The sequence below is a fragment of the Dipodomys merriami genome, unplaced genomic scaffold (assembly GCF_024711535.1).
Source record: "Dipodomys merriami isolate MVZ:Mamm:240054 unplaced genomic scaffold, mDipMer1.0.p SCAF_12, whole genome shotgun sequence".
NCBI lineage: Eukaryota > Metazoa > Chordata > Mammalia > Rodentia > Heteromyidae > Dipodomys > Dipodomys merriami.
The window spans coordinates 32,809,581-32,830,748 of record NW_027202493.1 but is presented as its reverse complement, the minus strand read 5'-3'; the positions used below and the strand labels follow the sequence as shown (position 1 = coordinate 32,830,748).

At 40.1% G+C, this 21,168-nt stretch overlaps 1 protein-coding gene across 4 annotated transcripts in view; it reads left to right on the top strand.

Annotated features, from left to right (window-relative positions):
- The window catches only part of Palld (palladin, cytoskeletal associated protein), a 333,844-nt gene extending 314,102 nt beyond the window's left edge, over positions 1 to 19,742 (top strand). For 3 of the 4 annotated variants that reach the window (XM_070016512.1, XM_070016511.1, XM_070016514.1), the window contains 7 exons: positions 1,168 to 1,317; positions 9,258 to 9,352; positions 9,676 to 9,808; positions 12,964 to 13,171; positions 15,843 to 16,008; positions 16,533 to 16,666; positions 17,559 to 19,742. In XM_070016512.1, the coding sequence (XP_069872613.1) occupies positions 1,168 to 1,317; positions 9,258 to 9,352; positions 9,676 to 9,808; positions 12,964 to 13,171; positions 15,843 to 16,008; positions 16,533 to 16,666; positions 17,559 to 17,731 (1,059 nt within the window). In that variant the 3' untranslated portion in view covers positions 17,732 to 19,742. Of the gene's footprint in view, positions 1 to 1,167; positions 1,318 to 9,257; positions 9,353 to 9,675; positions 9,809 to 12,963; positions 13,172 to 15,842; positions 16,009 to 16,532; positions 16,667 to 16,867; positions 16,915 to 17,558 lie in introns of all 4 variants that reach the window. The other variant, XM_070016513.1, reaches the window with a different exon arrangement.
- Positions 19,743 to 21,168: the final 1,426 nt, after the last annotated feature.

Genomic DNA, 21,168 nt, shown 5'->3' with positions numbered 1-21,168 from the left:
AGAGCAAAAGTTCCCACAAGGCCAGAGAGAGAAAGCATGACAGTCACTGTTACAGTGAAGCTACTCCTCAGATAACGCATCCATCACTCCACTGAGGAGATTCACCCGTTCATGAGGTCTCTTGCCCCTTGCTGGCTCACTTCTGCTCATACTCGGCTGCACCGGGAAACAAGTTTCCAGCCAATCGGTTCTGGGGACACACCTGTACTATGCCAAGAGTTGTACTTTCTGATGAGGACTGAACCTCCTAAATACACCAAACCTGGTAGAAAGAAGAAATGCAGAGCAGCTTTGTCAATGCTTTGTCAATACGGTATAAAATGCTTCAATACTCTAGGTACAAGGCCATCTTCATAGATCTTAGAAACTAAAGAGTGGTGGGGAGGGGTAAAGTACAGTGAGGTTTAAAGAAGGGAATTCACGGGATGGATGGGACAGAACCAAACAGAGAAGAGAAGGGGGGCGGGGAGAAAACCCTAAGGACAACAACTCTCACACACCTCTGCCGTTTACCTTTCATTGTTTATCTCAAATTGCAAATGACTGACTTGCAAATGGACAAACTTGGTCTTGAACCTAGTGCTCTATATTATACGGAAAAGTACTGTTCCTTACTGGTGGTGAAAAATTTAAATCTTTAACCTACAAAACCAAGGCTTCTTGTACTGTAATAAGTGAGGTGAGGTGAGGTACACTGTTTGAAAAGATGATTGAAACTTCTGAGCCAGGCATGCTTGCATATACCTATAATCTCAACCCTCAGGAGGCTGAAACAATTTTAAAGGGAACAAACTATGAGATGAGTAGAGGGTGGCAAACAAACTCACATTCATGAAGTAAGCATACAGAAGTGAGAAATACATTTACCAGGACTCAAAGGTTAACTAACAGTGTAAAGGAGCCAATAGGAGAATCAGAAAAATGGAAGAGGGAAAGTGCCCTATACCATCTATCCTCCTGATTCTGCGCAGTCTCCCTACTAGAAAGAATGTGGTACCATTACAACCTTTCCCACAGACTGAATTCCAACCCCAGAGCCACACAAACATCAACTTGCTGTTCACGTGTAACATTCTCACCCTCAGATCAGCTCCACAAACCACACTGCTTTTATCAGTCCTCCAAATCGTACAAGAGTCCATGTGTGATTAATCTTTCCTGCTACAGATCTATTGGTTTAAAGATGGGAAACAGATTTCTCCAAAGAGTGACCACTACACCATTCAGAGAGACCTGGACGGGACCTGTGTCCTTCACACTGCAGCCTCCACCCTCGACGATGATGGCAACTATACCATCATGGCTGCCAACCCTCAGGTAAAGAAGGGGATAGCTCAGGGCATTTTTTTGGTGTCCAGTGCTTACGGTGTTTAGACTGAGAAACTGTCTAATTACAAGGTGAACTTGAAGTTCTTTGAGTCGTGAAACTGTTTTTCCGAATTCGATATCCATGTTGCTCTTACACATAGAACAATTCTTCGTTCCATGAGTACTTATTGCATCAAGTATTCTACAGGACTGACTCTGGCGTGGATGGACATTTCTTCCACGGCTGTAAGACCCTTCTCTGTCTGCACTGCGTATGGAGGTCCTAGAGTTGTGCTGATAGACAGGACAGAATCCTGAGGGGAGAAAATCAGCCTAGACATAATCAGGGGAGGAGTTCCATGGTCTAACTCTTCTGAATAACTAACTGTTGAAGAAAATGAATACCAGGAAACTGAAACATGTTTTGTTGGGGGTGGGGAAAGGCAGAGGGGAGGCACCTGAATGGAGGAAATCATTTATACTCCATGTAAAGGAGAAAAAAAAAAGCAGCCCGCAAACAAATTATATAATTCCAGGTAGAATTAAGTTCTATGGAAAAAAAGCAAAGGGAAACACAGAGAGAGAGAGAGAGGCATGGATAGTTGATATTAGAAGAAATAAAAAATATATGTTAAAAGAAATACCCAAGCATCAGTGCAATTCTTGGCCTAGATTAAAGCAATAGCATCTCACCTGCATCATTCAGACTAGAACTTGCACAGCATTCAGGATTTGTTTGTTATTATGTAAACAGTTTTCTTACATTTGAATTTAGATTTAGGATCAAACCCCAATTCTGTACAGGATTTAAGCAGGGGTTGCTATGTATCATGTTAACCAATTTAAGCCAAGCCTTCTTTACTGAGGGTCTTATGTGTTTTTGAGTACAAGGAACACAAAAACTGAATATGAAATTCATTTGCACTTCAAGAGTTCAGTGACAGAGTAATTTTCCTGAGTCCACAGAACTTGTGCAAGTCATACACTTTAAAAAAAATAGCTAAGGGCTGGGAAGGTGGCTCAGTGGTAGAACACTTGCCTTGCATGCATGAGACCCTGGGTTTGATTTCTCAGCACCACATAAGCAAAAAGAAAAAAGCCAGAAGTGGCGCTGTGGCTCAAGTGGTAGAGCACTAGCCTTGAGCTGAAGAGCTGAGGGACAGCGCCCAGGCCCAGAGTTCAGGCCCCATGACTGGACCCAAAAAAAAAAAAAAGCTAAAATTAAGAATTTTATTGTACAACTAGTAAAGACCATCCAAAGTCATCTTTTAAAAAAATTTGATCTATTTATATTGCTCCATATCTCACTGCTCCCTTTAAATAAACTACTCAGTTTACAGTCATACCATCCTGAACTCAGAAGTTATGACAGGTAGAGCCTTGTTAGTAACTGGATAGGGGAAAAATGATACTTTAATTGAATTTTCTCAGTTGTGGTACAAATGGTAGAGTGCCGTCCTAACAAGCTCTAGGTCCTGAGTTTAAACTCTAGTTCTGCAAAAAATAAATAAATTACAAAGTTTTTCAAGTTTGTGCAAGGCTTATCCTATCCTAATATTATCACATTAGGATACTTTTCTCTAATATTAATATTAGAATGAAACTCAGTTTATCCAGAGCAAAAAGCAAACTCTTCATGGTCAATGTGCTTTCTTGACATGCAAATTTTATAACCAATGAATACCTAACCATTACTTTTTAAAACAGTCAAAATCATAACCTCCACTAAGAAGTTACATTTTAGCCAGGTGCTGGTGGCTCACGACTGTAAATCCTAGCTACTCCGAAAACTAAGATCTGAGGATGGTGGTCCCAAACCAGCCTAGGCAGGAAAAATCCATGACACTCTTATCTCCAATTAGCAAGCAAGAAAACTAGAAGTGGAACTGTGGCTCAAATGATAAACCATCAGCCTTGAGAGAGGAAAAAAAAAAAAAAACTAAGGGACAGGGCTGGGAAGGTGGCTCGGTGGTAGAGCGCTTGCCTTGCATGCATGAGGCCCTGGGTTCAATTCCTCAGCACCACATAAGCAAAAAAAAAAAAAAAAAAACAAAAACAAAAACTAAGGGACAGTACCAGGCCCTGAGTTCAAGCCCTAGTACCATACTGGCACAAACAAATCCCCACCCCCAAAACAAATAGGTCTGAGCTCTGGCACCAGGCAACTTGGACTCTAACTCTGCATTCATTTCCCATGTGCCTTTAGCAGTATCTCACTTCTCCATGCATGCCGTTTCCTCTTCTAGAAAATAAGAATGCTGTGGATTTAGATAGCCATCCTGTAAGTAAGCGTTCCATTTCCTGGCCCACAATATTCTTTTAATTAGTGTTACTCATTATCATTAACGTCATTAACTTATTACCCCGTCTTAAGACGTAGCCAGGGCCTGTGGAAGCAGGCTGGGGAGGAGAGGCTCGTGCTAGGTACCCCATCCCCACAGAAGTGCTGGCGAGCTCTGAGGACAGCTGGGGTGGAATTTCTACCCAACTGGATGCTGGTGTGTGGTCTTGTGACCTCTGCCTCTTTCCTTACCCTCCTGCAGCACAAGAGGCTGTGCCACACAGCCACAGCTGCGGGGTTGGGTGGAGCGAGCTGTGTGCTGCAGACCCAGCCACGCCCACAGCACAGCTGGCTCTGGCCACACAGGAACCTGGGAAGCGGCTGCCTGCTCCCAGCACCCTCTGCAGCAGCAGTGATTCTGCTCTATTGCAGCAGACTGGCCTTCTCTGGCTCTTTGGAGGGATGACAACATTAGCACAAATGGCCTAGTTCACATCAGGTAACAAGGAGCCTGGCCCTTCCAACAGAAATATCCCTCCCAGCCAATGGTGATGTAAGCAAAGGTGATTAATCACGTGACTATGATAAGTCTCCTGGATTTAAAGAAGTTCAGGGATGCAGAATCACACCAGTTCCCCGCGCCAAATACTAAATGCTCTCAGTATTGTAATTAAGAGGTGTGGCTACCAAAGACAGAAAAGAAAACTTTTAAAGGCAGTCTGAGGAAGTCATAAAGGGAGACATGCAGAATTCGGATGACATCGATGAATATCCCCAATCATCCTGCAGTGAGAGAATTTTCTAATTTATCCCACTCGGTAAAAGCTGTCTAAATTTCTGATCATTCTGACTGATTCAAATTCTACTTATTGATTCTAAGAGATGAACTCCTTTTTTTTTTAACATGTAATACATACATGTAGTGCTACTTTGGGACATAGAATATGCCTGTCCGAGTGTAGCAAATGTAAGTTTGGTGAGTTATCATCTACATGCTAGAAGGAACAGATTACTCATTCAGAAAAGAAGATGGGATTGAAACGGACACAAGTCACTGTTTAAAAGTATTTGGGTTTGAAAGGGAGACAACTAACCTATTGTATCCTATCAGAAGTAAAATGAACAAAGGATGCAGAAAAGAGGGCTGGAGTAGGAAAATTCATTCACTAATGAAACAGAGAGGCAGAGCTGTCTGAGCCATGGAAAATAATTGCATAAAACAGTCAATAGAAGGATGAGAGCCGAAGAAAACTACTACTATTCAGCAGAATACTTTATAGAATATGGTATTTTTCCACCTGGCTAATCTTTAGGGAAACACACTGGATACTGTTAGTCTGTCTTCAAATTCCTCTATGGATAAAACACACAGCTCTGAGTCCACACTGAACTGTGTATCCGACTCGGTGTGTACAGTTCCAGCAACTCATTAGAGACCAAAACCAGCACAAAGTGTAGCAACATGATGAGTGATTGTACAGTGTTTCACCAAAGCTAAGGCCAAAATGAGGATCACAGAAACAGTTTATTTTAGACTCTAATCCTATCTTTAAGACACAACTGAATCTAAACATGAATGTTTTACTTTGTTTTGCTGTGTTGCTAAGTTACTTCGTATTGTATTAAGAATTTGGAAGGGCTGTTTTGCAGTTTGCTCTTTCTTCAAATTGCATGATGTATACAAGTGGCAAGCTTTCCTAAAGACCTGTAGCCACAAATGAAATTCATAAACTATGACTATAAATGTCCTGTTTCTTTTATGTAAATAGTTGGCCTTGCATGAGGTATCAAGTAATCTTTACAAGCTGGATGTTTAATATAGAAACACTGTAGCCAGACAACCTTATTTGCACTACAGCTTTAAACTGTGGATCTCTTCAGAATAGAAAAGTAACAGAGCTCAGTGAAATCTAAAATGTACAATGTTAGTCTTTTGATTGTGTTTTGTTTTAGCATTATGTTTCCTGGCTTATTTCAAGCTTCCCTTTAAACATTCCCTTCCGTTATGTCGTTGTGGGTTAATAAAGCAGACAGACATATGAAAGTTAAAAGCAAGCACAACAGCATGATGAGCACCACAGCCAACCAATAATGAGGCCCACTAGGGTGAGCGGGAATGTTAGTGTGATTGTCTCCCCAGTGCTAATGCTATACAGACATTCTCATGGAGATGCTCAGACTTTAAAACACTGCTGCACTATCTTTCAGTTTCTGGATTTTGTTTTTCAAATATTAATGCCAAAACTATGTAACTTTTAGTTTCAAAACCTTCTGAGATGCTCCTGGTCGCATATTAGTTAGCAATATATTTAGCCACTAACTTTATATTAGTCAAATTAGTAACTGCTTCCTGGAGGCCCTCTCCCTTCTCTCTCTCTTGAGTTCAGGGGCATGGATGCTGTCCCTGAGCTTTTTCACTCAAAGCTAGTGCTCTACCACTTTGAGCCACAGAACACTTTCGGTTTTCTGAGGGTTAACTGGACATGAGTTTCTTGGACTTTCCTACACGGACTGACTTGGAACTGCAAGCCTCAGATCTCTGCCTCCTGAGTAGCTAGAATTGCAGGCATGAGCCACCAGCACTCTGTACACTCTGTACAAGGTTTGTGTAGGCATACAAAGAGGACACATGATAATCTTCTACAAAGTCTGCCTCCTGAGCTAAAAGTACTACATATGCAGAAAAAAACAACTGTGTTAAAACAATCATCTGGTTGTTATTATAACTGCATCTATATTCCTCCCTACAGTGTTTAAATATTTTGAGCATTTGCTATGTGCAAAACACAGTAGTACATGCTTTCTGCATCTCTACTCATGTAAATCATCTTAAATAATGAAGTATTAACCCTATGGCCCTATTCTACAAAGTAGGGACATTACACAGCCTGCCTAAAATCACTCAACTGTAAAGAACAGAGTAATTTACACACCAAGGCAGTGTGAGTAGAATTATAGATGGTCATATGAACGTGTCTGGGTTAGAGAACCCAGGGAGAGCTGAGAGTGGTGGCAGATGGCTGTAATCCCACACATTACCAGGATCCTGAGATTCACGCCAGCCTGCACTACATAGTGAGACCCTGTCTCTAAAAGAAAAGATACAAAGAGCACTGAAAAGAAGGGGAGACACTGGTTAAAATAAGTAGAGATTTTGCTTTAAGAAAGGAAAAGCACACCTCAGTTAAAAATGTATTCACTTGAGAATTTTTACTGAGTGGGGAGGGGTCTGGGTATGTGGCTTAGCAGTAGAGTGCTTGCTTAGCATGTACCAAGCCCTGGGTTCAATTCCTCAGCACCACATAAACAGAAAAAGTTGGAAGTGGCACTGTGGCTAAGTGGTAGAATGCTAGCCTTGAACAAAACAAAGAAGCTCAGGGACAGTGTTCAGGCCCTGAGTTCAAGCCCCAGGACTGACAAAAAAAAATTTATTGGGATTATTAGCCAAGCCCTGGCTGGGGCCCCTAAAAATCATATTAACACATACTCATATATATTGTGTGTATATATATATATATATATATATATATATATATATAATATATGAGACATTACATATACATATACATATATATGTATATATATACATATATATATATATACATACATATATATATGTATATGTATATGTAATGTCTCATATATATTACACAGTACTAAGTAACAGTACTAAGCTTTCATGAATTTAGTAATGAATGGTTACATATTTGCTATTTATAAGATCATCTTAAGCCAGGTGCCAGTGGCTCACACCTGTTATCCAAACTACTTAGGGAGCTGAGATCTAAGGATCATGGTTCAAAGCCAGCCTAAGCAGAAAAGTCCCCGTGAGACTCTTATCTCCAATTAACCACTCAAAAAACTGGAAGTGGCACTGTCGTTCAAGTGGTAGAGCGCTAGCCTTCAGCACAAAGAGGCTTAGGGACAGTGCCCAGGCCCTGAGTTCAAGCCCCACAACCAAAAAAAAAAAAAAAAAAAAAAGAATAAGATCATCTTATAACATTTAACCCTTGTAACATCTGAAAGATGAATGGATATTTTACATATTTATAATATCTGTCTATATATTTACATACATGTATATGAGAAAATGTCAAAACTTAAATTCAAGTTCATATTTAACTCATATTTGCTTGTTCAAATTCAAGATTAAAGTTTGAATTTAATCTACATTATTTATTTTTATAACCAATACATTATTAGTTAACATAAACTTCTCTGGTGTATCCTCTGAGTTCCACAAGAAAAGAAAGCTAGATAGATCCAGACTATATGCATTTTATCACTCAATAAGCAGAGCAGGTTATAAAGAAATTTTCTCCCATGTCTGCACATATGAAGCTCTTTTTACAAAACTAAACATGTACTTTCTTATCCTCAACCTCAAAAGCGAATCATGGATTTATGTGTTAGTTTGATAAAACATCTGAGATAAAACATTAGAACTTAATATTCAAGCTAAGACTTTGTCATCTGTGTTCTTTTTTTTTAATTAATAAGTTTTTTAAATTGTGAAAATACCATACAGAGGGGTTACAATTACATGAGCAAGGTAATGAGTACATTTCTGCCTCCTCCTTTGTTTCCCCTTACCATCCCTGCCCTCCCATCCCCCCAACAAGGTTGTAAAGTTTGTTTTTCGACATAACGTCTTGTACATCTCATTGTTGCAATGGGTCCACCTGTATCCCTATTTAAACTATTGGTTTTTTTCCTTCCCCTCCACAAAATATGCCAACATCAAATACATTGAAAACAGGGGGTTATACCGTGGGGGAGGGACATACAAAGCAACAAAAAAATCATTTTATAAATATGTTAGAAACAATAGCAAGAAAGAAAAATCATTTTAGTCCTTATCTTAGGGTTCATTTCTCCTAACATCAACTTACCTGACCGTTTCTGCTTGACTCAGACATATACTAGTTATTGCAAATAAGGGAAACCATGGGACCTATGTTTCTTTAGGCCTGGCTTACTTCACTTAATATAATTTTTTCCAAGTCTTTCCATTCCTCACAAATGGGGCAATGACATTCTTTCTGATGGAGGCATAGAATTCCATTGTGTAAATATACCACATTTTCTTGATCCATTCATCTACTGAGGAGCATCTGGGTTGGTTCCATATCTTAGCTATGGTAAATAATGCTGTAATAAACATAGTTATGCTGGTAGCTTTAGTATGGTCTTGTTTGTGATTATTCAAGTAAATGCCCAGAAGTGGGATTGCTGGGTCATAGGGGAGCTCTATGTGGAGTCTTTTGAGGACCCTCCATACTGCTTTCCAAAGTGGTTGAACAAGTTTACACTCCCACCAACACTGTCCACATTGCCTCCAGCATCTGTTGTTATTAGAGTTCTTGATTCTAGCCATTCTAACTGGGGTGAGGTGGTATCTCAGTGTTGTTTTGATTTGTATTTCTTTTATGGCTAGGGAGGTTGAGCATTTCTTCATGTGTCTATTGGCCATCCTTCTTTTAAGTTTTACTGAGACAAACAGCCTAGTGAAGCCTTTCAGGGAGTATGAAAGTTGGTTTTATTACCAATGGCACACTGACTTGTTATGAAATCATCTTATGGAAAAAGTAGGACTATAGCTGTGGTGCTTCTTGGTGGTCAGTGACTGCACAGCAGATAATATGTCTTTCCCTGATGTGTCTCACAGGGCCGTGTCAGCTGTACTGGACGGCTAATGGTGCAGGCTGTCAACCAAAGAGGTCGCAGTCCGCGCTCGCCCTCCGGCCATCCTCACGTCAGAAGGTATTTCAGATGTCCTTTCCCGTGGGTGTTTCCAGTTAGTACTACTAGACTCATGGTGTGACCATGAAGGTGAACATAAGTGGGAGGTAGACTGTAAATACAAACTCGGTGTGTGGTGCACGTATTACACCCCTTTGCAATTTGGAAAGGGGGAGGGGTCAAACAATTGCCAATCTATGCCATGATTGTTCAGATACACTGTCATTAGTTAAGTAGGGTCATATTCCACACCTGAAGAAACCAAGATGTGGCACCTTACAGATGAGTAAAAGCCTGGAAATAACTCGTATATACTTATTTACTATCATGTATCTTGTTTTAAGGCCTCGATCTAGATCAAGAGACAGTGGGGATGAAAACGAACCAATTCAGGAGCGATTCTTTAGACCGCACTTCCTGCAGGCTCCCGGAGATCTGACTGTTCAAGAAGGGAAACTCTGCAGAATGGACTGCAAAGTAAGCTTGTACTGCCTCAAAACTACGGCCTCACTCCCCACCCCCACTGACACTGCTCTATAGTTTCTATTGGGAACATTATGTAAAGTATGTGATGATTCCAAGGGGGTTGGAGATGTGGCTTAGTGGTAGAGTGCTTGCCTACTATGCATGAGGCCCTGGGTTCAATTCCTCAGTAGTACCACATAAAGGAAAAACAACTCAAGATAAGGGGTGAAATGTGCTCAAAGTGTATGTGCAGTTTTTTTTAAAAATCATGCTTTCTCTTTACTTTTAAGTATATATTAATATGTTATCTACCCTGAAGGCTACAAACAAACCATATTCCAGAATCACTGGAAGGTTTTACTTGTCCCTTTTTCACTTTGTTGAAGAAATGAGTGTTTTGAATGTGTTCTAATCATTTGGTGATCACTTTATTAGATGATCTTTATTATATCTTCAACATAAAATGATATATCATTGTATCTACTCTTTATTCCTCCCATTTTCTAATTATAAAAGAAAAGCAATGTTCTTTCATCTATGGAACAGTGTTTTAGATGTATAAACTCTGAAGTTATATGCAGAATTTTATGTGTTATAATTTACATCAATTTCTCAAGATAACATGAGGCCACAATGTTTCAGAACCATTGCTATGAGGTATTTTTACTTCCTCTATTTTTTTGTTTGTTTGTTTGTTTTTTGGGGGATCCTGTCGTGGGCCTGAACTCTGGGCCTGGGCGCTGTCCCTCAGCTCTTCAGCTCAAAGCTAGCGCTCTGGCTTTTTTTCTTTTTGCTTATGTGGTGCTGAGGAATCGAACTCTGGGCCTCATGCATGCAAGGCATGCGCTCTATCACTAAGCCACCTTTCCAGCCCCTGTTTTTTCTTTTTTTCAAAGTTCTGTCTTAAAAATGAGGCCTTTTTTAAAAACAATATTTGGGCTCCCTCTGCTGGTCCTCCATGGGATTGTAAATCTGGGTTTCTAGAAGAATACAGAAAAAAAAAATTCTTAAAAATATCTTATATCCCAAAAGACATTTTAATTCCCCTGTTCATAATAGCATTATTAAAAATACCCAATATATCTGTCTATAAACAGATAAGTTATGTCTATCAACACTAAAATTATTTTAAATGTGCACAACACTATTGAACACATAGTAATTTGTGACAATTTAGATGAATTTGGAAGACTACATTAAATGAAACAATCTAGGCACAAAAGGACAAATACTGCATGACTTCACTTATATACAGAATAGAAAAATGTTCAATGTTTAGAAGCAAAAAGTAGAATGAATGCAGTGAGCAGACTAGTCAGATATTGGACAGCGGATGCAAAATTTCAGTTAGTATATGCTCAAGAAATCTGTACTACAACATGGCGACTATAGTTAATGATCATGTATTTATAACTGGGTGCCAGTGGCTCACACCTGTAAATCCTAGCTACTCAGGAGGCTGAGACTTGGGAGGATGGAGGTTTGAAGCCAGCCAAGCAGAAAAGTCCTCAAGTTTCCATCCTGAATTAACCAACAAAACACCAGACTGGAGGCATGGCTTCAGAGGTAGAGTGCTAACCATGAGTGAGCAAGCTGAGTGATAAGCACAATCCTGAATTCAAGCCCCAGAACTGGCAATAATAATAATAATAATGAATTAATTGATTATATTCTTGAAAGTGAATAGACACTATTCTTCACTTGATACTGAATCTAGTGGAAATTAACTCTTCTAACCCCTTGGGTAGCAAGCAGGTCTGCTCTTCTCCCGCCTGCGTGTCCATGTGTGCCTTGAGCACACACAGATCTGCTCAAAGTCTGACTGGCTTGTGCTGGCCTTCAGCTCCTAACATGGCCTTTGTCCATGACTAGAGGGAGCAGACATCTTCCTTTTGCCTGAACATGAAGAACTCTACCCGGTGGAATAGGTCCATGGTTTGAAAGTGTCCAGGGTCTTGGGCTATCTGTCCCAATAAGAATACTGTGGTCTCTGTCTGTAGTAGTCTTGCTTATCCAGGGCCTACCCTAGTCAATGAGGAACAGCAGTGCCCCTAGTCTTGGGACCGGCCTAGACCCCCAACCAGAAATGGTGCCTGTCTCTTCTTCCATGTCACCTCTGGTGCCCACACACGGGGAGAGCAGCACGTGTGGAGAGCCAGAAGCGCAGCAAGTGGACAGCTGCTGTCTCACTACTGTTGTTTCCAGAATTTTATCCTTTTAGCCCACAATTTAAGTATACTTAATTTTTTTTCTTTGTATACACCTTGTAGGTATATAAATGAATAAACATCACATAACAGGAATGGAATTCGAGAGTTCTCTGGCTGATTTAGGCAAAGCTAGTCCTTCAAAGGAATGAGTTCATAGTCTAACAGACATCCTTTGTATATAATTTCCCACTAGTAAAGTTGGAGAACAGAGAGGTAATAAAGCCTTCCTTCACAGAGCTTTTCTCCTGCTCAAAATCAAGGGCAACACTATTTAAAAAAAAAAAAAGACCCGGCAGATGGCAACTCCCCTTCCTCCCCTCCCCCAGCATAACGTGTTATTAGCAATTAAATATCCTTTTGTCTCATCTCTGGTCAACACAACTGTCATGGTCTTAAGATTTTATGAGGTTCCATTGTGATGCTAATTTGTTGTGATGGCTTGCTGGGTAATTTCATATTGTTATGCAGTGTCAAGCATTACAAAATAATAATAATAATGATGATGATAGTTCTGTGTGCTAATAGATGCATTAACGAATGTCTCCATAGCAATAGTCACTCCTCCATGAGGAGCTTTATAATATATTCCTATGCCAGCTAAGCATTTGTTATTGTTATTATAGCTGGACATTCTTTCTATTTCCAGAGCTCGGAGCCCCTTGCTGACATCATCCCGGGAATTTTTATAGCTCTGGGTGGGATGAGACGATGATAGAAAGTGTTGGGTTTGTTTTTTTTTTTTTTTAATCTCCAGTTCACTCATCTCTACTTTGTTTTGTAAATGTTCAGAAATGGATAAGAGTACTTAGGAAAACCATGGGAAGGTTATACACAAAGAATAATAGAAGCTGGTATTTTTAAAGCCATCTCTCCTGCTTGTATGCCAGGTTCTTAGCTATCAGTGTTACCACGGTTTTTCTGCTGGAGAAATTTACATTGAACTCCTCTCTGGTGTAGGTCAGTGGGTTACCAACCCCAGATCTAAGCTGGCAACTAGACGGAAAGCCAATACGCCCTGACAGTGCTCACAAGATGCTCGTTCGTGAGAATGGGGTGCACTCGCTGATTATAGAGCCAGTCACGTCTGGAGATGCCGGCATCTACACGTGTATAGCCACCAACAGAGCAGGACAGAACTCTTTCAGCCTGGAGCTTGTGGTTGCTGGTAAGCTCCTCTACAAGTCCATTCCCATTCCCACACTGAAGGTCAGATTATACACACCAACTAATTCTGCATCACCCACCAATATGGAAAATAAATCAAGCTTGAGGACCTGTTAGAAGGCTGCAAACTAGATGTACTAACTTTTCTTCCTAGAGTGCAACCATTATTATTTCTCTTTCCTTACTCCCACTGACCCAGTAAAGAAGGGATATGATTTGGCTTGTGGCGGTCTTCTGGCTTCTCGTATATATGTGATGGGACCAGGATTACATAGGTAAAGAGCAGCAAAGGCTCCAAGAACTGAAGGTTATACTTACACATAGTTTGCTGTGCAGACTCAGTTTTCAACAGTGCTTTCAAAATTTTTAAGCAACATTGTCCCAATCTCAGAGTCTAATTAAAACGAAATTTGCTTTCTAATTGGTGATTGGGAAATTTTGTAAGTGTTTATATAATACTATACTCTTTGAGGAACCTAAATGGAAAATATACTTGTGGAAAAGTTTCTGCCATCCTTAGAAAGATGCCTAAGTAAAGATTCTGACTGTCTGATCTCTTTCTTAAAAGGTGGCATACCAAAACATCATACTTATTTGTTGTGCCCCTGTTTGCACACTTATGCATATTATCTGTCAGCCCTCACAGTGACCACATAATCAGGGTCCCCATTTAGTAAGCTGAGGAGAGAACTCTGTTGATCTCTAGTATTCTTCCAAACACTGAACTTGTTCGAGAAGAGTTTTAATGAAAATAAAACCAGAGTCCTTGGCTCTACAATCCTGGATGATGATTCTATCAATGGAACCAAGATGGTTTTCACACCAAAATGTGGCAGCTGTGTAGACTGCAGTGTTACTTTAGCCATGTTTTTAAGTGTTTTGAAAAGTACTTTATATTCCTCCCAATTTCATTCATTCATTCCTCTAACTTCAAACTAAAGCTATTTGTTTTTCTCCTATTAAATTGTACCTCCCGACTTTATCCATCCTCAGAACTCAGACCTGAGGGCCCAAGCCACACAGACACACCTGTATGTCTCAGCCCTTGATCAGCAGATAGCAGTGCACCATGAATTTGCCATTGGCTCCCATTCCAACACTAGTGCGTGTCCACTAGCTATGTGACCTTCAGCAAACACGTATGCAAAATGGGGGTTATAATGTGTCGCATCCACCTCAACCAGCAAGGAAGACACGACCTGGGATTCTTCTCAAAGCAGTTTATTCAGGAACCTTGTTTGCTAGCTTTTCCCTCTAGCTTTTCTCTAGCTTCTCTCTCACCCCGCAACGCACTCCGGTTATAAGCCTCCTGGATGGCCAATCCCGAGGTGCCACGTGGCAAATACCAATAGGGTCGCAAACACGGAAGCAAGCCAGTAGCCAAGCCATAGCCATATAAGGAGTTGTTTTTCACAGAGAGCACTCGCCGTCGGGAAGGCGGAAGGCAGAAGGCGGAAGCCAGCGCCATCTTAGGTCATGGCCGTGCCATGCGGCCCCGCCATCTTTGGTTGGCTCCCGCAGCTCTCCACAATAATGCATCTCAGCATTTTTATAAGGATTAAATCATAAAAAATATGTGAAGCTCAGTTTCCTGTACCCAGTACCCTGCTTAGCAGTACTTCAAGATGGTGCTGCTCTGATTGATGAGTTCTTACGACTTAAACACTCTTTTTATTCCTTCCAAAACTAAAACCTAGAAAGAATATAACTTGAACTTTTGTTCCCATTCTCCCAAATACCCTAGGTCAGTAAGTAAAATTTAATAAAAACACAACCCTCTGCATAAGTCAAGGTAATAGGGAGAGTCTTAGGCATCTGAAAACTTCAGGTAGAATTTTTTTCCTCTTTGAAATATCTGCCAATTGCTTACTGTGTCCTCAAATGCATTGCTTGGTAGCTCAAAAGAGAATTAAACCTTATACAGTCTTAAGAAGTCATTTTTACCACTAACACGAGAAAAAAAATCTCCCATTGGGTAATAATATTCACTGTGATTAGAAGTTATTAATAACTTTTTCCCTAAGTAAAAAACTGTACTTTTGAATGGCTTCTTTCGTGTGTGTGTGTGTGTGTGTGTGTGTGTGTGTGTGTGTAATTTCCAATATATGTGTTTTCTTTTGAAGAATATCAACTGAAATTTAAAGGCATCAGATGCATATCCTAGTTCATAGGTCACTATTTAAAGAAGAAAATTTTAGACAAAGAGCTTTAAAACCTTTTAAAACTTCAATCGAGAGTGACAAAAGTGCAAAATCTTCAAAGCAAATACTTTTGAGTGAGTGGCAGTAAGAAATCACAGTGGATCGGTCCTAGAAATACTTGTCCTTCCCCAAATCATCACTAGGTGGCAGGATTGCAGAGGCTGCATGCATGGTATGCAGATGCTAGCTGTGACTTAGAAATCTGCAGCCTGTCAGGCATTCCTCACAGCAGATGGCCAGTGAACTGCGTAGGCCCATCAGCCTTGAATTAATTGAGGAAACAGATGAGTGGAAAGAAGCATACAAACCTTTGTTTGATAAGAGAAGAAACGGACAGACCATCTTACTGCCTGAAGTGAAAAAGGGTATCATAAAATAGAGCTTTTCAAGCAATATTTCTAAAGGCTCCTGAGTTCTTTGTGATGCTCTTTTGTCTATCACTGATAGATAATTCGTCTCGTGTTTTCTTAGCTAAAGAAGCACACAAACCCCCTGTGTTTATTGAGAAGCTACAAAACACAGGAGTTGCTGATGGCTACCCTGTGAGACTGGAGTGCCGGATTGCAGGTGTACCACTGCCCCAGATATTCTGGAAGAAAGAAAATGAGTCTCTCACTCACAGCACTGACCGAGTAAGGTAAGAGACACACAGTGTCTCCACCTCACCTCTAACTGCTACACTGTGTGGATCCTAATGAAGAGCAAAAAGAAATGTGTGCAGATGCAAATCAGTGTGTAAAAGTCATGTGTTTGGTATATCAAAAACAATTTTATCTCTTTACCCAAACGTAGAATGAAGCTTTTAGAAGGCAGCTATATTTGGTAGCTGATAACAGCGAATTCTGACTTAACCTGAGAGTGTTTTCATTTAAGTGTTTCTATCAAAAAAGAACAGACAGAATCAGTTGCTGTGATGGCTTCTGTAAAGGCAGGTCGTCCACTAAGAATCCATGCGCAGATGTATTTATTCAGCCTCTCCACGGCTGTTCTTCTCTCCCATTAACTTTCATGGCCAGCAGCCTCTCTAGAATAAGTATGGCCCTATCATCTGTCTGCTACTTGCGCAGTTCTGTTCCTAATGACCTAATTAAAAATGATGCGTCGTGTCTAAAAGCACTTTTTAAAAATTTAGAGCCCTAATGGCTTTATCCTTTTCTCTAGCATGCACCAGGATAATCATGGCTACATCTGCCTGCTCATTCAGGGAGCCACAAAAGAAGATGCTGGATGGTACACTGTGTCAGCCAAGAATGAAGCAGGGATTGTGTCGTGTACTGCCAGGCTGGACGTTTACAGTGAGTGCGCGTTTGTTGCATTTATTCATTGAATCACACAACTGGACAGTAAAGCATGCTACTCTTATAAACAACTATAGGACTTTATATCTTATAAAAAGGTATATGTAAGCTATATCTCATATCTTTTATCTTATAAACAACTACAGAATTCTATTTGCCAAAAAAAATTCATATTGTTCTTTTTCTTTCTATTTGTAGTTTCTCGCCATTAATAGTGAAACCCTACCAGGAGAACAAACACCCAAGTATCATTCAGGAACTCTGAATTATTAGCAAGATATGCATGTTGATTTCTGTTACATTGGCTAGTCAGTTGTGGCTTCCTAATTCCTGAGCAGTGAGCAGTAGACAAAAGCCTAAGTGTTTTTCACCTTTCCTGATTACTGTGTTTTGCCAGTAACTGTTTTTTTTTTAACATGTTTTCCTATATTATACTCATTTTCAGTGTCCTAATATATTCTAAACGTGTGTACCACTGATGCTAGAATGCATTCTTTTGTGGCTTAATGCTTTTCTTATTTGTACATCTTCAGCAGCTCGGCAGTAGATTTGTGTATGGGTGTGCATATATGTGTACATGCGTCCTAAATTATAAAAAGGAAACCATTCCTACTGAATTTATAGACTGGCCATTTATCCTCTGACACAAGGAAACCACTAGAAAAAGACTGAAAACTATTTTCAGCTTTGACCTCCTCTTTACAAGAAAAGAGAAGCACTAGCTCTGTGAAGTTCTGATCAGGCCCTGAATTCAGGCCCTAGGACCAAGAAAAAAATCCTAAATTTTGTGAAAACTGATATGCCTAATATGCCTGTCTGTATTTGAAACATCTCAGACTTTCCAAGTATATCTCTGTCCAACTCTTAAATCTATTCCTTCCCTTTGCAGCCCAGTGGCACCAGCAGCCACAGACCACCAAGCCAAGAAAAGTACGGCCCTCAGCCAGTCGCTATGCAGCACTTTCAGACCAGGGGCTAGACATCAAAGCCGCCTTCCAGCCTGAAGCCAACCCATCTCACCTGACACTGAATTCTGGCTTGGTAGAAAGTGAAGACCTGTAAACTTGTTAAAGCTGAGATGCGGAACAGCCATTGCTTTGACCAATGTAGTCCTGTCACATTAAGTAAAATTGACTTATAAGAAATTTTTTGAAACCACCAAAATAATATCTTTTCTTACTTGATAGAGAGCTTAAGTAGATGAGGCTTATAAAAAAAATGTACACATTGCACAGGAAAAGTCACACCATGTTTTGTCCAATTCAAAACATTTGGGATTGCTGTGATTCAAGTGGTCTGAAATGCCAAAATGCTAAAGGAAATCAGTTATCCCAAGGTAGCCATGATTTATATTATCGACAAGTGCCTTTCAACACAAGCTCTGGGTGCTATGTGGCATGGTGGGATGCAATGTTTAAGGTGATGCAACGATGACTCTACAGTGCAGGGTGGAGACCGCAAGTGCAATAGGGAAGGGTGCACGGAGAAGAGGGTCTGCTGGAGAGAGCCAAGAAAATGCCTTGTCTTTGCAAACTATTTTATATTCAACCATAAGGACGCCTTCAGTGTTATTCATACCCTGAGTTTTCTAGTGAGGTGAATTGCCTTATTCTTCACCTCTTTTGTGTAGTACTTTTCTTTTCATGCTGCCTTGATAGGAAGCTTCTTCACAATCCATATTCAAAGGCTAATTTAAATAATTAATATAAACAATTCTGAATAAAACAGAACTGTATTGCAGTCCATTCCACAAGAGGCATCAGGACCACCCAAACGACCACGGTGCATAGTATTTGGTGGCAATGAGTTTGGAAGGAGTCAGAAGGAGCTGAAGGCCAAAGCGACCAGCACAATTATACTGTAGCCATGTGGAGAAAAGCAGAAGGGGCAGGAGACGTGGCAGAGGCCAAGCTTTTCTTTGGTTTTCTCCAAAATTAACCACAAAACAGAGATTAAAAAAAATACTGCCATCCAAAGGTCAAGGAATCTAGGGTAAGCTGCAGGTTTGGCACAGAGGGCAGTGGATCTGAAATGTGGGTAGTCGCTGAGGAACTGGGACGAGTAAAGCAAGTTGAAAATGGGCTGAGACTGTACGAGTAGCAGTAGTGAGAGACTGCCTGTAGTCCACTCGAGGGAAATGGACACTTAAAGAGAGCCAGAAACTAGTTGGTGCTATATGTCTTTCCCACTGGCACTAAGATACAATGGATGGAAATGAGGACTTCACTTCGCTTCTCTGCTGCCCTGAAACCTTGCCTTATGAAGGTGCTGGGTGCTGAGTAATTTTTTAAGGCATCTCTGCTTTTTTGAATGTGTATGATTCATCAGCTTTATACTGAATTTGATTCTGACCAGACTTGATGGTTTTAAGTCGGAAGCAATAAAACTCTTGGAGGAAAAAAAAAATAATTTGGCCAACTAGACTAAAACATGAGGCCTTAATGGTACTTTGCTATGGAAAGAAAACACTGTATTCCTTACGCAAAACACATATATAGCTTTCATTATTTATAAGTGTTGGACTTTCTTAGCTCAGTTATTCAATTCATATGTATTTTTAAAAATAATTTTATAACTGTAACCACCCCATATATTTCATATTACAGCTTCACATGTACAACTTTCTATTTCTTTTTAAGAACACCAACCGAGTTTTAAGTGATAAATAGGCTTGAGCACAGGGTGGCAGATTTTCTATGCAGCGTGGTACAAGTTTCTTTGACCACAGTTATATTCATTGCTAATATGGAACTTAAGATACCATAGAGAGTCTCATGGACTTAGCTATATTGTAGAATTATGACTTCTCTGTCATATCTTACTTGCCAAATTTGTCTGAATGTGACTTTTTTTTTTTGCTAATTTGTTGGGTTGGGGATTAACTAGCATTACTTTGCCACCTTTTATGTTATATTTATATATATAGATAGATAAAGTGCTATCCTACTACTTTGGATTGTTGTGCTGGTGTAATGTGGATTTAACATCAATAAATATTTAACAAATAATAGTTGCAACCTTGTCAAGCAAAAGACCAAGTTGTTTTAATTTTCTATTGTTACTGTAATAAATTAGCAAAAAAAATCTTTCAAGAGACTTCAAACATCATTTTGTGATCATAGTTCTGTAGACCAAATGTCTGGCCATGATATGGCGGGTTCTCTGTGCACTCACTATACTGGGAGGCTCAACTCACAATGTCAAGTGCTGCACTCATGGTTGTGATAAAGTTCAGTTCTATGCAATAGAAGGACTCATTGAGCCTCAGCCAGAGTCCGCTCCCTACCCTTAGGGCCACAGGTCCTCCTTGCCATGTAGCTGCCCCCTCCATCTTCAAAGGCGGCAATGACAATCGCTCTCAAGTCTGATCCGCCTCCCACCTGAATTCTCTTCTGTCAACTCTCGGGCCCCTTCTAAAGACAGAGCTGATCATATCAGTCCCGCACAGATAATCTCCCTTCTGTACAGTCTCCAAATTTTGAACCTTAATAGTTAATATCTTAATAATCATATCTTAGTAATTATATCCTTAGTAAGTATATCCCTTCAAAGCAGAACTAAGTGATTAAATGACCAAGAGGAGGTATGTGTGTATAGGACACAAGGTAAGGATACTGAGTGCCAGCTTAGAATTCTGCCTCCCCTATCAGTTTGTTGTAGGAACACATACAAATATGTATATTAGGTTAGCCAGTGACATGATTACAGGGTACATGAAATAAAGTAACATGTCAATTAAAAGAAAAGCACATTCATTGAACAAGGAATAAATGAGGCTATCCATACACATACACTCAGGTGCATTTGTGCTCATGGTATTCATATCTAGATAACTGCTACAGGTGAACAATACATTCAGCCCTAAGATTTTCTGCTATAGGACAGGAGGGAGACGACGCTAGTGACTATGATTCACAACCTCCATTGAATGAAAATACCTTTATCTTTTACATAAGCTATATGATGGAGCTTTGAGGAAACACTTCAATTAGACCAGAATTGTGCATTTCTGGTCCCCTATACTGTATGATTTCCATGTATATACAATATTTCATTCTTTACATTAAAATTTATCTAATTAAAAAGTTTGCCTTGGCTGGGTGCCAGTGGCTCACACCTGTAATCCTAGCTACTCAGGAGGCTAGGATCTGAGGATCACAGTTCAATGCCAGCCCAACAGGAAAGTGAGACTATTATCTCCAATTAACCACCAGAAAACAAGAGGTGCCTCAAAGTGGCACTTGAGCCAAAAAAAAAAACCCCACAGGAACAGTGCCCAGGCCCTGAGTTCAAGCCCCACAACCAATAACAACAACAACAACAAACTTGCTGCTATACTACAAGTGACTTCCTTTGGTTTAATTCCTTCTTTGGGGGAGTTTCAAGGTCAACTCTTGGAGAAGTTCTTCAAGTATGATTTCCTAGGCTATTAGGAACTTACTAGAAATAGAAAATCTTGAGCCCGGAAGTGGCGCTGTAGCTCAAGTGGTAGAGCGCTC